The 15,258-nt window shown below is 33.2% G+C and overlaps 1 protein-coding gene across 5 annotated transcripts; it reads right to left on the bottom strand.

The window, feature by feature from the left end:
• Nucleotides 1-453: 453 nt before the first annotated feature.
• On the bottom strand, nt 454-13,693 carry LOC115238132 (ankyrin repeat domain-containing protein 12). 5 transcript variants are annotated; one of them, XM_029811701.1, is made up of 9 exons: nt 12,689-13,692; nt 9,919-10,194; nt 5,465-5,592; nt 4,672-4,882; nt 4,376-4,587; nt 3,762-4,276; nt 2,818-3,355; nt 1,910-2,362; nt 454-1,435 (listed from the first exon to the last, which is right to left on the bottom strand). In XM_029811701.1, exons 1-9 carry the CDS (start codon nt 12,792-12,794, stop codon nt 1,253-1,255), a joined length of 2,622 nt encoding a protein of 873 aa, XP_029667561.1. In that variant the 5' UTR covers nt 12,795-13,692; the 3' UTR covers nt 454-1,252. The 5 variants fall into 5 exon arrangements, with proteins under 5 accessions (XP_029667561.1, XP_029667559.1, XP_029667560.1 ...); XM_029811699.1 differs by having other exon boundaries at nt 4,376-4,882; nt 12,689-13,693; XM_029811700.1 differs by having other exon boundaries at nt 4,376-4,882; nt 9,919-10,185.
• Nucleotides 13,694-15,258: the final 1,565 nt, after the last annotated feature.

Raw genomic sequence — 15,258 nt, 5'->3', positions numbered from 1 at the left:
TAATCTAATAAAATAACGAGCAGTGCTGAAGATTAAAGAAAAAGCCTACCTGTAGGCTTTTTTCGTATATAATGGAAAAAAACGTCGTACGAAAAACGGTGGCGTGACGATTCTCAGTCCTCTCTGCTTCTAGCGATTACATCTGTATATATTGGTTTGTACCTGCACAATGCTATATCTACATACTGTACAAGAGATAGTGTAATTATCTCTTTCTGTCAAGCGATTAGTATAATACTATGGAAATTTTTCAATGATCTGTATTTAGTTAATTGCCCTTTATTACAGATCTAATGACATATCATTTTCGTATTTTGCGTCAGAAAAATTAGGTTTTCTCTGTTATTTTTTTGAAACTTTTTCGATATATTTTTTACAAAGGAGTGTGGTACAAAACTGGATTTTGTAATTTGACTCTTGAATATTTATAATAAATAAAATACAGATTTTTTAGCAAAGTGCATTTTAATATGCGGCCAGCTACAAATTATTTATCAAGTGACAAATTATTTTGGCCTCTTTTTAAAAAATTCTATGCATATTGCACACCAAGCTGATTACACAAATATCACAATTATAATATAATTCTCTCTTATTGTTAGTGGTAAAATCAAAATAATAAGTTTATTTATAGTTTACAGCTATTGTATAATCTCAGACTTTCAGTCTTCATAGCTGAGCCTTAAAAGCATGTAGCAAAGCCGCATTGTCAAAGATAATATGAATGACCACTACAAATCTATAAATATTTCGACTACTCCTAATTTAATGAAAAATTCAAGGCACATGAATATTTATTTCATACAAATGAATTGATGTTATTTTATTTTAATTGTCTCACTATATAAAACGAAAGAGTATTCTCCTAATTTTTTGGCATGGTGTAATCTAATCTCACTGATATTGTCAAAAGTTAAACAATTGCAAATATAAAGCTATATGCGGTCTATTTAATAAAATTTTCAATCATTCTAATTTTAGTCTCAAATTTTTTTTTTTTTTTTTTTTTCCAATCAGAATCTAGATTTGACAATAGTGCAATGATCTAATAATTTATCCATTTTTTGAAGAAATGTTTTTCAATCACAATATTGTAGCATTACAATATGTGTTCGCATTTTGTTGTGTCATTATGGTTTACAGTGCATACATTGATAGAAAAATCACAGATTAAAACCATTATCTTTGAAATCTATTTCAAAGACATGAAAAATGTTGAATACTCCAGTTCAAATTGTATGGATATTGTACACTAATTTGTTGGTAACAAATCGAAGTCGTCTGAAACATGTACCATTGGAACATGAACATCTTCTATCTGAGGAGTCATTTTGGATTCACAGAGCCCAACTTCTTTCAATTTCCATTCCCAATGCATTTGTTGAACAGCGTGCAATGACTCTGCTTCATTATGATGCCTCAGCAGCATGCCTTCCTGAAATTAACACACACAAACAGAAATAAGAATAAAAATAAAGTATATACACTAGAGTTTATTTGGTTTCCGTTTTGGGACAGCGGAAGATAGAAGAGAGGGAAAAGTTTTACCTTTTGGAATGTTACAAGACTTGGAAATAAAGAAGGGAATCCAGCATAGTTACTGGCAAAGCAGATAAGATGGCTCTGAAAGGGCTGATGAAGGCCAGACTACCCGAATCATCTAAGAGAGGTGGAGAAGGAGGAGGAATAGAACTAAGAGAGATGCATGTAGAGGGAGAAGTAGGACTCGGGGTAGGCTTTCGATGGCCGTGCTATGACCAGGTTATGTGAAACGATGAGAGAAAGAGGAATGAAGGAAGGGTTAGTAATACATCAATTGAGATTTCAGTATATGATTAAGTACTATTTCAGTATATGATTTCATTATAATTTCCATAAAATATTTCTATCAGGATATTCAATTCTTTACCTTAATTTTTTCCCATTTGTCATCCACATCTTGAAGCCAACTTAAGAATAATCTACCATTGTATCTACTTCTTGCATTTCTATCTTTTTCTTCTTGTTCGGGAGTAATGACGTTATAAACCTCTTCGTCTTTAAGAATCGTACAAACAGAAAAGGGAAGAGACTGATTAGCGAGCGCTCTAGCCGCTCTACCGTGAACTCTAAGGATTTCCTGCTCCACTGATAAAACTAATTTCTCTTTTTCAACCACATGTTGCATTCTTAGACGATATCGCTCCTTTTCTTGTTCAACATACAAATCTTTCATAGCTCCATTCAAACCAGCTGGTGGGTTAACATTTGGCTCTTTTGCATTACTAGCTAATACATATGTACAGCGATTCATCAAATAATCCTTAAAACCTTGAGGAGGTTTTGGTTGAACAGGAAATAAGCTTTTTCGTCTTCTTTCAATCTGTAAAACATACAAAAAATTTGTGTACTAAACTTTATATTTTTTATATATTAGGATTGAGCAGTTTCTTTATTTTTTCTTTCTTTCGCTATTCATATTCTAATAGTGATATATATATATATATATAAAATGAAAATGTACATGCCACCAAAAAAAAAAAATGAGTGAAAGATAAATTATGATATTATGCACATGATTTCATTCTATGTATGCATAGTCAAGTGGTAAATGTGTAGAAATGGAAGAGTAATAAAAAGAAAAAAATTTAATTTACGGAACTTTAGCTAGTCAAGAATAAGAAATAGAAATATATGTATAAAGAATAGAGAAGTTTGACTGTCTTTTCTGAAGCCAATTTAAATAATTACAGATAACTCTAAGAAAAACATAAAAAGGCATAGAATATTGAATTAGTTCGATAAAAGTTTGCATTAAAAATTTAAATGATTTTTTACCTGCTTTCTAATATTAAGAAATAATTGATAACAATTAGTGATTGGTTGATCGTGCGGATGAATTTCTGGTCCCGTATTAATTGCTTCAGCTGCTTCGCTGGCAGCAGCTGTAGCTGCTTGTTGTGCTTCTTTGTTAGGTTTCATTTTTCTCTTCCTAGGATGAAGTTCTACAGGTGGTGCTGGTGTACTGGCATTAGACATCGTAGAGGAAGTAGTCACCGAAATGTTCTCCAAATTTTCTGTACCATTATCCTTTTGATTTTTCCCGGGACCATCCATATTTTTATCCGACTTTTCCACGGTTGTATTAGACTTCGAGACGGTCCCTGTATTTGTCGATTCCGACGAAGTAGCCTTATTAACATCGGATCCGATCATTTCAGGCGTTGGCGAGTGATGTCTTTGTTGCGGTGAAGAGTTATTCGAACGATCTATGGAAGTATTAATTGGTAATGGCGACGAGTTGGAATAATTTCCATTACCTGACGAAGGAGTGGTTTCTTTCGATGCTGTGGAACCATTACTACCATTTCCCGTTCTGTAATAATATGATTGTGAAAATTGTAACCATCTATAAGTAAATAACCATTTACAACTATAATTTGCTATGTTATTATGTATTGATTACATATACATCTGTTCTATTCCAGTGAATATAATCTAGTATATGATATTTCTAACATTAAAATTGTATAAATAAAAAAGTATATCACTTTATATTCAGAAAAATACATGCAAATTTTACAGTACAAATTTATAAGTAATTTTATAAACAAATTAAATATATTTATAAATTATAATATTTGAAAATTGCAATAAAGTATTTTACTTTTTACAATTTAAAAAAATAGTATATTGCAATGATATGTATACAAGGTGATAATTTCAAAAGCCCCTTTCTCTATATTTGAGGAATTAGGGTAGCAATATAGCTTTTTTTTTACCTGTGTGAACTTCTCAATACTCTTTGATGATGTGTTGATCTTTCTTCTCCGTGTAAAGTTGCAGCAAAGTCCTTCTTATCTTCCCCTTTTGTATTAGTACTTTCTGTAGGACTAGTTGTACCGCTAGCCGACTGATTTTGATCTTTCTCAGTTGAATCGTTGCTGTTCGAACTAGCAACTACATAGGGTAATTGATGACTTCTATTTGCAATGTTTTTACCGTTTCTATTGCCTTGCTCCTGTTCCGAAGCCGTACTTTGTGGGATAACTATCTTTAGAGGCGGTACTTTAGGAGCAATATTAGAATCGGAGCACTTTGATCGATCCTCTTCGCCATCGGATTCAAGCGCTGGAATACCAGTTTTTATATTTGTCGAACTAGAAGTATTCGAAGGTTTTGGACTACTGGCCATTGAGGAACTATTAGGACTCTTTCTGTCTGCATTGATGGAACTGGTATTTTGACTTCCTTTACCGGACGTCACTCCAGATCCTGGTTTACCTGATTTAACACACTGCAAGCAATTATATATATTGTTATTATATAATTATTATAAGATATATGTATATCGCCATAGAAAGAGAATATGCTACCAAATAATATCAATTCTTACTTTTTCTCCACCACCAACAGCGTTCCTATTGATATTTTGTCTTCCCAATGTGTTATTCTTTGCAGTCTCTTTCGCGTTTTCGGAATCTTTTCGTTTCTTCCGACGATTTTCCTCATCCTGCTCCTCCGCGTTATCGCCCTCGAAGGTACGTTTCGATGATGGCGACATCGAAGCGGTTGAAACTTCATCGGAAGTCAATGGTGTCGTTATCGCTTCATTTACAGATATTGACAAACCATTAGCAGTGGATGCATTATTATCATCACCATGGTTACTTTGGCCATTCGAAGACTTACTGCCACCATCCTTATCTTTGTCCGGATTAGGATTCGGAGACGAGCTTGCGCCTCTCACCGGTGTCGGCTCTTTCGAGCTTTTAAACTCGTATATGTCACCGCTATCGGTAGATGATGCATTGCCAGATGTGCTAGTACCCGAAATTGCATTTCCGCTTGCCGACGACGTATTGGCTGATGTCTTCGATGAAGTCTCCATGGAGCTTTGACCCTGCATTATTTATCAATAAATTTTTTTATTAAAAATAAATCATATAGAAACTAATATGCGGGGGCAAATCAAATTTCAAAAGTATGTTCTTATTAAATTATTAAACATTAAATACTTATCGAAGATGAAACATAAAAGCGCGGAAAGAAAGGGGGGAGCTCTATATTCTTCCTACTTTGCAAATTTCTAATTATAAAAGTTGCAATTTCATGAAATCGATAATATTTCATATATAGCATTAAGAAAATTCAAAAAAATCAAATAATCTTTGCAATTTCTAATGTATGCTTATAATTATACAACGTATAATAATTAATACTTTTAAATAACTCTTCTATTTATTTAACAACTGAAGCTAATAAAAATTTCAGGCAACGTTTCAACAACATCTCTAAAATTTATATATTGTACTTATTTATGTAAAAAAAATTATGTCAGTGTATGCGCTGATTAAATATAGGCAGCAATTAACGATTAATATGAATATTGCAAGATTGCATTACTTTTCTTGAAACTGATTTTTTTTACATTATTCATCGCAATAGAATCAACTTATACGTATACAAATGTTGGTATATATACTTGTGTACTCATGATGCCCTGACGGGAATTTGATGCCCCTTTCTTTTCATCCCTTGCTCCTCGCACCTGGTTAAGTCGAAGCGTCACCCTCGGCGAGCTTCCAGACTGCCCAGTTCCCGATCTATCGACTGCAGAGAGAACAAAACGTTATTTTTTCTTTATTTTTTGTAGACATACTGTGAAAAGTGAACATTATGTTTAATTAGAGACTGATTGTTGTTGTTCTTAGAAAATATAAACTTGCACGTACAAAATTTCCGTTTTTTTTTTTTTTTTTTTGTAACGTTAAAAAACAGGTCGATTTTTCACCGATTTTTCAATTTATTGTCTCATATTTTAAGAAAATACTTGTTTTTGTTTTGTTTCAGAGCTTCCGTTGGCTCGCTACGCATACGCTCATCTTACATATTTTTTTTTAAGGTGGTTCACACTATTGGCTATTGTAGCTATAAATATTAATATTTTTTAACGAAAATTTCACAAAAAGTAGTTCAAATTATGTACTTCGTGATGTTAATAAAGTGATTTGGAAAAAAAAGAGCCAGAAAAAAAATCCTTAAAAATGGCCTTTTTTTTTAACCGTTACACTAGTTTCCTCTCTTAAATAATTTTTTATATTAATGCATTGATTGAGTATGTCTTAAAGCATGAACACAGTTAACAAGCCATTATCAAAATCAAAATATATAATAGTTTTTTTTATCAAAACTGATAGTTATTATTAATAATAGCAAAATAATATATCGTTTATAAACTATCAATCAGCGAAATAATAAAATGTGCTATAATAAGAATAAAAGTCGAATGAGATATCGCTTCATAACATCACACACATACACGCGTTGTTTTCTCTTACAATATTAACAATATAAAAATACAACAAAAGATTAGCATATCATTTAAGCTAGAGGTATCAGAGATACCGTCCAGAAGAAATATATGTCGCGGATAAGTTTCTTTCGTATGCTAAAGGCATCGAATTGCATTGCATCTAATTGTCATCTATAAGTGTACAATTAATTCCTGAAATAGTGCCAAGTTTATTTCCAATAATCACGAAAAAATCTTACGCCAATCTCGTCATGTTTTAATTGTTATGGCTAGATATAGAAATAATGTTAGGTACTTTATTTTTATTTTGATGCAAAATTTAAAATATGTATATATAAAACAGAAAATACAAAAAATAAAGTAAAAAATGTTGGAACAAAAAAACATGATATTAATTTTTTTTAAAAGAATTTTGGATATTCGATGATTTATATATAATTAATGTATATATATATATATACTTATATAATACATTAATTATATATGTATATAGTCGTTGTAGAACTCACTAAGATTGCACTCTTAATTGTTGATGAATATTGTAAATCCTATCCGCGGTGTCCGGATCGTGTAATGCCATTATCTAGCATGATTTGTGTGCGGCTTGAACTTTAATTCATTTTTCGCATAATTACTCGTCCATCTTCAATAACGCGAATAATTCCAAGTCGCGTAATATCCGATTACACTGAGCATCGAAAACATACGTGACTAACAATAAGCCTCAAAAAATTAATCAATATCACATATAATCGCCTATCGACGAGTCAATGTTCGATCGTAGCAGATTCCGTAATACGCAATCGGCGATCGTTAGGTGTTAAACATGTATGCTTGCCATTGCAAGATGTATTGTTTCACTGTCGTTGAGTTTAGACCTCTTCTGGAGATACGATCACCCTACTGGTGTCGATGGACGCAGCCAAACGGGTCCCACGTACTTGCCAGTCAGCATTCCCCTCCCTGGTTCTTCCTCCTCTACTTATTCTTTCTCCTTCGTCGATTTGCCTTCCCTCTCCTTATCTGATGCCCTCTTCTTCTTGCATGCTATTTGCATCTTTGTATTATCTCATTCCTTCTCGTCCTCGCCAGCTAAGGCTAGAAAGTAGATTTCTCCAAAGTTCACCTTCAATTCAAATATCGGGGCTAACGCGACGGCGACACACACAACTATGAAATAATTAAGTCCAATTGTAAAATATGCGCCAAGTCATATAGTCAATTAAGGACCAATTTCACCAAGTCCGGTTAGATAAACTGACGATTAAAATTAACGGGGTGGTTAACTGAAATGACATGAATGCTTGATTTTCCTTAACCTCTATTTTCTGTTGGCCATCCTGTTAATTTTAACCGTTGGTTTATCTAACTGGACTTGAAATTGGCCCTTATTGTCGAGAATAATCGTGCTTGAGTGACTATATCGCCCCGTCTTTGTTAATAGGCTTGATCGATACCTTAGGCTTAGGCCTCAATTACATAAGTGTCTATTAGTGCTTTATGTGTACTGAAAGCAGAGACGTGTTAAAATCTTAATGTTAAAATTTTCATGTAAAATATAACATACTGGAAGAGAGAGGAGAGCCATCATAAAAATAGTCGGTCTTTAACGGATGGCGCTCTCTTTGTCTCTTTAATATGTACTGTCTCTAGAAACATTCTATTTCGCTCTCTATTTCTCCAATATAGAAATAGAAACAGCATCGCCTCTTAGCAACAATATTTCTCAGCTCGAGGTCATTGAGTAAAATCTTCATTCATGCGCTTTCCAGTATGTTATATGTATAGTGCAATATTTTTAATTAATCATCGCTCGTTTTTGTATCGTGTGCTATTATTATCGATTCGTGCGGTAGTATTATCGTCGTCGTTGTTTTGCTCTTAGCAAAACGCCGAGTTTTGTCCAGATTCACTTTTATGCCGCTATTCGGCGCTATTGCGCGTTTGTCATACCATGCATACGTGCGTGAACGTATCCGTACTCGTATTTGCATTTGCACCTGCATTACGCAATCGCATCCATATCCGCATTTGTATTTCGTATTCGCATCCGTGTATTTCGTACTCGCATATATCATCCCTATCCGCATTTCATATTTATTTTATTTTTTCATTTTATTATATTTTCAAAGGAGAGTAATATTTTAATCTCTACTACTCTTCGTTTAATAAAACCTGGTTTCATAAATTAGGCCTTAGCAGAGAAGAAATGTCCAACACAGGATTAGAAGCAATCATTATAATCTAAATTCGAGTTTAGTTCATTACGACATAGATCGTTCTGCAGATCCCAGTTCCTGGCCATTAATCATATTCTATGAAGATGTCCGCTGTTTCAAATACAAAGAAGTTCTCTCCTGCAGTCGCAAAAATCAGAATCGAAAAACCGCTAAATCCATATCACATTCAACATTTTCGAAATACTCCAACATCCATCCTTTAGGATTAGGGTCTTTTTTCTAATTTCCTTCCTTAAGATTAAAACATGTAAAATCTAAACATATATATAATATATATAAAGAAAAGTTTTGTGTGCCGCTTTACTTAAATGCATCGTAAAGCATACTATTATACATATAACATAGAAATAATATCTGTTATTTGGTAATATAACAAATATTACAATCTATTTGAGATTACAATCTATTGTAGAAAAAGCAATAAAAGTTTAATTAATAAAATGTACAATAAAATAATATTTTTTGTATAACAGTTTCTTTTTTGAAAAATCGCGTAAACGTAACGCCTTCTTTTACCATTTTTTGAAATTTTTTAACGTAAAATATATATACATAATAGTAACATACTTCTTTGTGGAATAACATTTCAAACAGGCAGGTTTGGCATTTTTTTTATCTTTATGAAAACACATATTTTTTTAACATGAACATAGATGCACATATATGCAGTTATAGCGAGCCTAGCAATGTTTTTATGTATGCATATAAAAAGTTATCAATACTTAACATATGAATTTTACATATTGGGGGATATAAGTATTTATCACATATGCTCTAATATGTACATGTAAATTTAAATATTAAAGTATTAATGAGATCATGTGTACTTAATATCGAAACATTACTATGTTTCTTAATTAGGAAATTATATTCTGTAAACTAACTTGATGTAATTTTAATATGTTTGTTCACGTTACATAAAATAACATCAGTTATAAAATTTACAAGAGGCACCTTTAATGTAAATAAATTCCACATATTTACAGTACTGAATTAAGATGCAGGCCAATAGAGCATTTTAATGTCTAATTTTATTTAACACTATGTAAATTGATATTTCTTATTTTTGTCTGCGCTAAGGATGGTCTCAAAAAAAGACCGAAACGTTCGCTAATTTTATTATATATGTTTTTCTCTCTTTAATAAAATCAATTGCGCCCTATACACTGCGCTGGCTCCTAATTGCCTATTCTAATTAGTTCTAAATTGTTAATATTTCGGAGCCTGTTCTATCAATTTTAATTTTTGTGTTAATCGTTATTTGTATATTTTATTCTTTTCATTTTGTTGCTTTATATGTAAAGATTTCATTTTTTATGCAGACAGTAAAAATAAAGCGAACAAATTTCTAGTTTTTTGAGAAAAAGAAAGGAATTTTTTTACCTTTATTTTGTGGTGGTGTCCTCCGCATCTCACAGGAGGCTCCACTGTCCTCAGCAACGTGCGATGCAGCGGCTGCAGTATTTCCGCCTGCGCGTTGCTGCTGTTGCTGTTGGTACTGCGTATGATATTGATAGAGCGGTTGCTGCTGCAATTGCTGCTCTTCTTGTTCGCTCGACGGCGCTGCTGTTGTCACTGTTGACGTCTTAGAAGGAGAGCACGGTTTGTCGAGAGTAGTTGTTGTACTCTTGTCAGGTAAACCAGCAGTGCCTGCAACGTCTGTTCCTATGAATGAATTCGAAAAAGGATCCGGGTTTCTCCGGGGAGGGGGTCTTTCCCACGGAATAGCCGAGCGTCGTTGACGATATGAGCGATATGGCGGATCTATCGGATACTTTTAACGTGGCACAATGGCGCATCAGCGTAAGGTTAGAACGCCGTCTCTCCTTAATCGATTAGTTTAACGGTATGGGCGCAATATCTCAAACAAATGTCGGTTTTGAGTATTTCTACAATTCAGTACAATTCTCCTCAATAATTCGATGAAGAGGTTCTTAGTATGAATCCATAGCTCCGACGAAGGTAAAATCACTTTGTGCTATCACCACAATTGTTAATCCTATCGAAGGAATTGCGCGGTTCCATGAGTGCTCCAATCTTTTATTTTCTGCATGACTCTACGTCTAATCAATTGATGATTTAATTGGCAGAAGTTGATTGCGCATATGAATATGGAAATATTGCTATAATCAATGATTGTTTTAACGTGTGATTGATGGATCTTTGTCGTTATTCTCATGTGCAATATTGGTATCAAAATTCGGCTAGTGTTATGGCTCTTCGTTTTCGCGCATTCGATCGATGTCACATCAACTCCTCCCCCCCTCCCCCTTCCCCTTCCCCTTCCTCCGCTTTGCTAATGGTCGTATGTCATCGATGATACGACAAATTGAACCTTCCTTTTGATTTTCACTAAAACTAATGAGAAAATTGCCATGCGGGACAAATTCAACACGGGTTAAAGCACATACGGCGACATCTGACGATTTGCCGGAGTAATTCCGTACATAAATGTATGCCCGATATGTACGCGAACGCGGCCTCTTGCGAACTGACGGCCATGTTGTGCAGCGCATGACGACGCTTGATTCGGACAGAGACAGACACTGCCTTTCTCTGCTTCTCCCCACCGCAGTGCTGTGCCATGATGCGCAATATTCCCACGCGCACGTCGAACACAAGACTGTTTCTACAACGAAAAGTGCACTATCTAATTGATCTTATTTTGTTATTGTAGGACTATGCAAAAAAGTATTCGATATGTATATTCGAAATTGATATGTAAAACCGATTAAAATAATTGTAATATATATTGAAAATTGACAGAAATTGGTATATGAATTGATTGAATTGGAATAACAATGATACGAGAATATAATATGACAACTAATTTTAAAACCGATATCATTACTTGATTCGTAATGTGTATTTGGAAAAATCAATACTGAAGTCTGTGTACATATTCTGTTCACATATTCGGTTCACATATTAGTTATATTGAAAAAGTAAACTCCAAATATTAATAATTTGATTTATATTTGAAAACTTGAAAATAAAAAATAGAAGCTTTTTTGACCATTATGATTTATATGTTGACAATACTCTGTTATATAATTATGAATTTTTATATAACTATTTTATATGTAATTATTATATTAAACATATATCAATTTTAGTATCATAGTTTGAACGCAAGCACTCAACAATAAATTTACTAGCAATCGGTTTCAAAGGTGTCATTGTAATCATATGAACATGAAAGAATTAATTAACGCTGTTAATGATTAAAACTCCTTCGAATTCGAAAGAACACGGTTAAAACTATAGGAAAATATAATAATTATAATTATAATAAAACAGACCTCCGCGTTTTGAAATCACAAATTTCGTATGTCGTATAAAGATATATCTAATTGTAAGTATGGGAGAAGTAAATTTTTTGGCATTTCCGGTTTTTTATTTAGAGTTCTGGGTAGCACTCCATGTGATATAGAAGAAATTCTTAACATTTTTACGTTTAAACCAATATTGCAAGAGATATCGCGATTTTTATATATTATAATTTATAAAAATTAAATGGCGCATTTTATAATATTTTATATAACATAAACACTTTGTAATATTTTAATAATATGCCGTGAGCAACTCTCATCGAGTCCATCCACTTTTAAAAAAGATATATTAAATCGATACTCGCAAGTATTGTTGCCTCTTGTCCGCGATGCTGATTGGCTATCTCGACGCTGCGCTATACATATTACTTTATATCAATAAAAGCCTGTCATGGCTGAACGATGCATTTGACAGTTCAAATATTAAGAGTGTATGTGTAATTTTAATTTAATTGGTTTTGAAAACACGAAGAACTAGAGTTAATATGTATTACATATATGTATATACAAACACGCAACAAAATAAATAGCGCGCTACTACTAACGCGCTTATACTATATAACATAGTATTCTAGTAAAATAAAATTACATACTAGGTGAGTTATTACTGTAACCAAGATTATTTCAAGTGCTCCTGAACAACATATTAACATTATTATCAGACCTTATTTAAAAAAGTACGCAAACTTTAAAAATGTTCTACTGTAAAATTGACACACAAAGCGACTTTGATTCTTCCCCTGGACTCTTCGTATGTCGATCGCGCAGTTTCAGCGTCTATTTTCTTTCTTTCTTCCTCACTCTATTTATCTATTTCTTACCTGACACCATTTCCTGAGATGTCATTTGTAAAAGTAACGCGAGCTGTTGCCGTTCGGACATCCGCGCTGGGTAACCGCGGAAACGACTGTTACCGCCTGCGGGCATTCCGTCCTCATAATTCACATAACACGCAGCACGAAGAACGGGGACGTAAAACGTGAAACGTGAAAAACGAGCATAGGATGCGCGCACTTGCACTACCAGAGAAGACGTAGCAACGGATGTCGCGCGTATACGCTGTGGAACCCGCCACCCGCCACGAGCAAAGATAACCTTAAAAGTGCGCGGTCGGTTCACGCTATTTTGACCTACCGAGTTCGTATGAATACGCACAGGATCATCACAACAACGGCACAGCTAAGCTACGACGAGTTCAATGATAACGACGCAATCGCGAATGCCGTAGCAACTGTAGCCTTTCATCGTGCACAACGTACACAGGATAAGATCACTCGCGTAATGCGTGCTTTCGTAACTGTCACTTCTCGGGCTGACGATTTGATTTCACGATACGACATGCGACATGTGCGCGGGCTCTTGGCTTTGAAAACGAGATTCGCAACACTGATTCTAGGACACGGTGCACAATATGATGCGACATACGTATAATATATATTTTGGTTCTTTGCGTTGGCACATCTGCGTCGCATCGCAGGAAAATCAACATCGCGGGACGTTCAAATTTGCCAGTTGAGATAATACGACTTTTATATATATTTACTGTTTTGATTTTGTAATGCATACATATTCGAGTCCGAATATATGCAGCTCATATCCAATCCTATATGCAGATTTTTATTTTATATTTTTATATGTATAATTAAATAATCAAATATTAATGTATAATCAAATATATATACTAATATTTCATTCAATCTGAGACACATGCAGCAAAGCGTCTGTCTTTTAGAAAACATTTATTACGTTCTTCCACTGATTCATCTTTCCAGGCCTGGATGTAACAGTGCTGTTGTAGTAATATTGTAAGATATACATTATAGTATATATATTATAGTTTTATATTATATAGATAACTTATGTTTTATATTATTTGTTACTATCATGTTATATTACTGTAACAAATAGAGTGTTTACTATATAAGATGTTCGTTTGTTAGCCCTTGCAATATAAAAATTTGAAGCCAGAATAATCATTGTAATATATATGTCAGAAATGATGTTGTATAACTTGTTTATTTATGCGTTATCATAAATTAAATAAATTCAATTCAGTATAAATACATCAGTATTTAAATTGTGTAGATATTTATTGTACACATATTTGCTTATTTGTTGTTGTTACATGTGCTTGCGCAGTGTAAAAAAATTTTCTAATTTGGAGAATATTTTATTTACATATAAAACAATATAAGTAAGAACCAAAATTATTTATTGTTTATGTCCTCTTAAATTATTTTAAAACATTATAGTAATAGTATTAAATGTACATATATAACAAAACATTATTTTATTAACATTACATATCATTTATAATTACTATAAAAAAAATAATTATTAGTCCAGAGTTTTACAGAGTGTGAGGATTTATTTCGCATAAAGATCAGCATTGTGAAATAAGTTAACTCATCTATAGACGATATATTGGGTTGAATGGAAAGTTCGTATCGTTTTTTCAGTCTTTATCTGTTTGCAAAAAACGGAACGAACTTTCCGTTCAACCTAATATATATATATATACAGAAAAAGCGATCGTCGATGAACATTACCGCAATATCGTTTTGCTAACGTGTGTATGTCCCGTGTTTGTAGCAAGTATGTGTGTGTTAATTACGTGCGAAAGAGAGAGAGAGTTTGCGCGCGAACATGAGAAGGAGAAAAATGATGGGGAAGGAAAGTGCGAATAAAGTGCGTGCGTGCTCGAATCATAAGAAACGGATACCAAAAGAATGTCCGTCGCATTCGTATTTCCCATTATTTAACGCTTTAAATGCGGAATCAACTGATTCTGCGCTTTTGTTTATCACGTGCAATTTCGCATTGACTGTTAAACAGTCGCGTACAGCGTTAAATATGGGGTACGTTACGGATCAATGAGTCTTTAATCTCACGTTCAACTATTCAAGGACCGGTTGCACCGACGACGGTTAACATAGTTGACTGTTTTCTCTCTACATATCGCAATGAAAGAGTTTATAGTAATTAAATAATTATATATTATATACGAGGAACACACAAAAAAGAAAGATTAGTCCAATATCTATTACTTTCGCCTAAACAAAGAAGAATACAGATGTTCGAAGTGATATCCAAAAAGATGCTTACACATTATTTATTACATATTATACTCTTACGACAAGCATAGCTATATATAATTATATGAATTACAATAAGATTTATAACGCATATCAATAAAACGCTATTTTCAATGTAATAAAATTCAATTGAGTCCCAATCAAGTTTCTATATGATAGATTGATAATTCAATATAACGAAATTTTTGTTTTACAAGTTCAACTTGGATCTTATTACATTTCGTTACTCTTTTACAATTTTCTGGAAATATAATCACAATTTTAAAAATTGTATACCATACATAGTATCTGAAAAT

Source organism: Formica exsecta, unplaced genomic scaffold, assembly GCF_003651465.1.
Source record: "Formica exsecta isolate Colony F162 unplaced genomic scaffold, ASM365146v1 scaffold32, whole genome shotgun sequence".
NCBI classification, from domain to species: Eukaryota; Metazoa; Arthropoda; class Insecta; order Hymenoptera; family Formicidae; genus Formica; species Formica exsecta.
This window is presented reverse-complemented; position numbering and strand designations above follow the sequence as displayed.

Excerpts from the sequence above, each read along its gene's own strand:
- LOC115238132 (XM_029811699.1), bottom strand. The coding sequence starts at position 12,794 with ATGCCCGCAGGCGGTAACAGTCGTTTCCGCGGTTACCCAGCGCGGATG. Across the intron at positions 10,195-12,688 it reads ATCTCAGGAAATGGTGTCAG|ACGTTGCAGGCACTGCTGGT; the intron begins GTAAGAAATAGA and ends TCATAGGAACAG. Across the intron at positions 1,436-1,909 it reads ACAAATGGGAAAAAATTAAG|GAAGGCATGCTGCTGAGGCA; the intron begins GTAAAGAATTGA and ends TGTTAATTTCAG.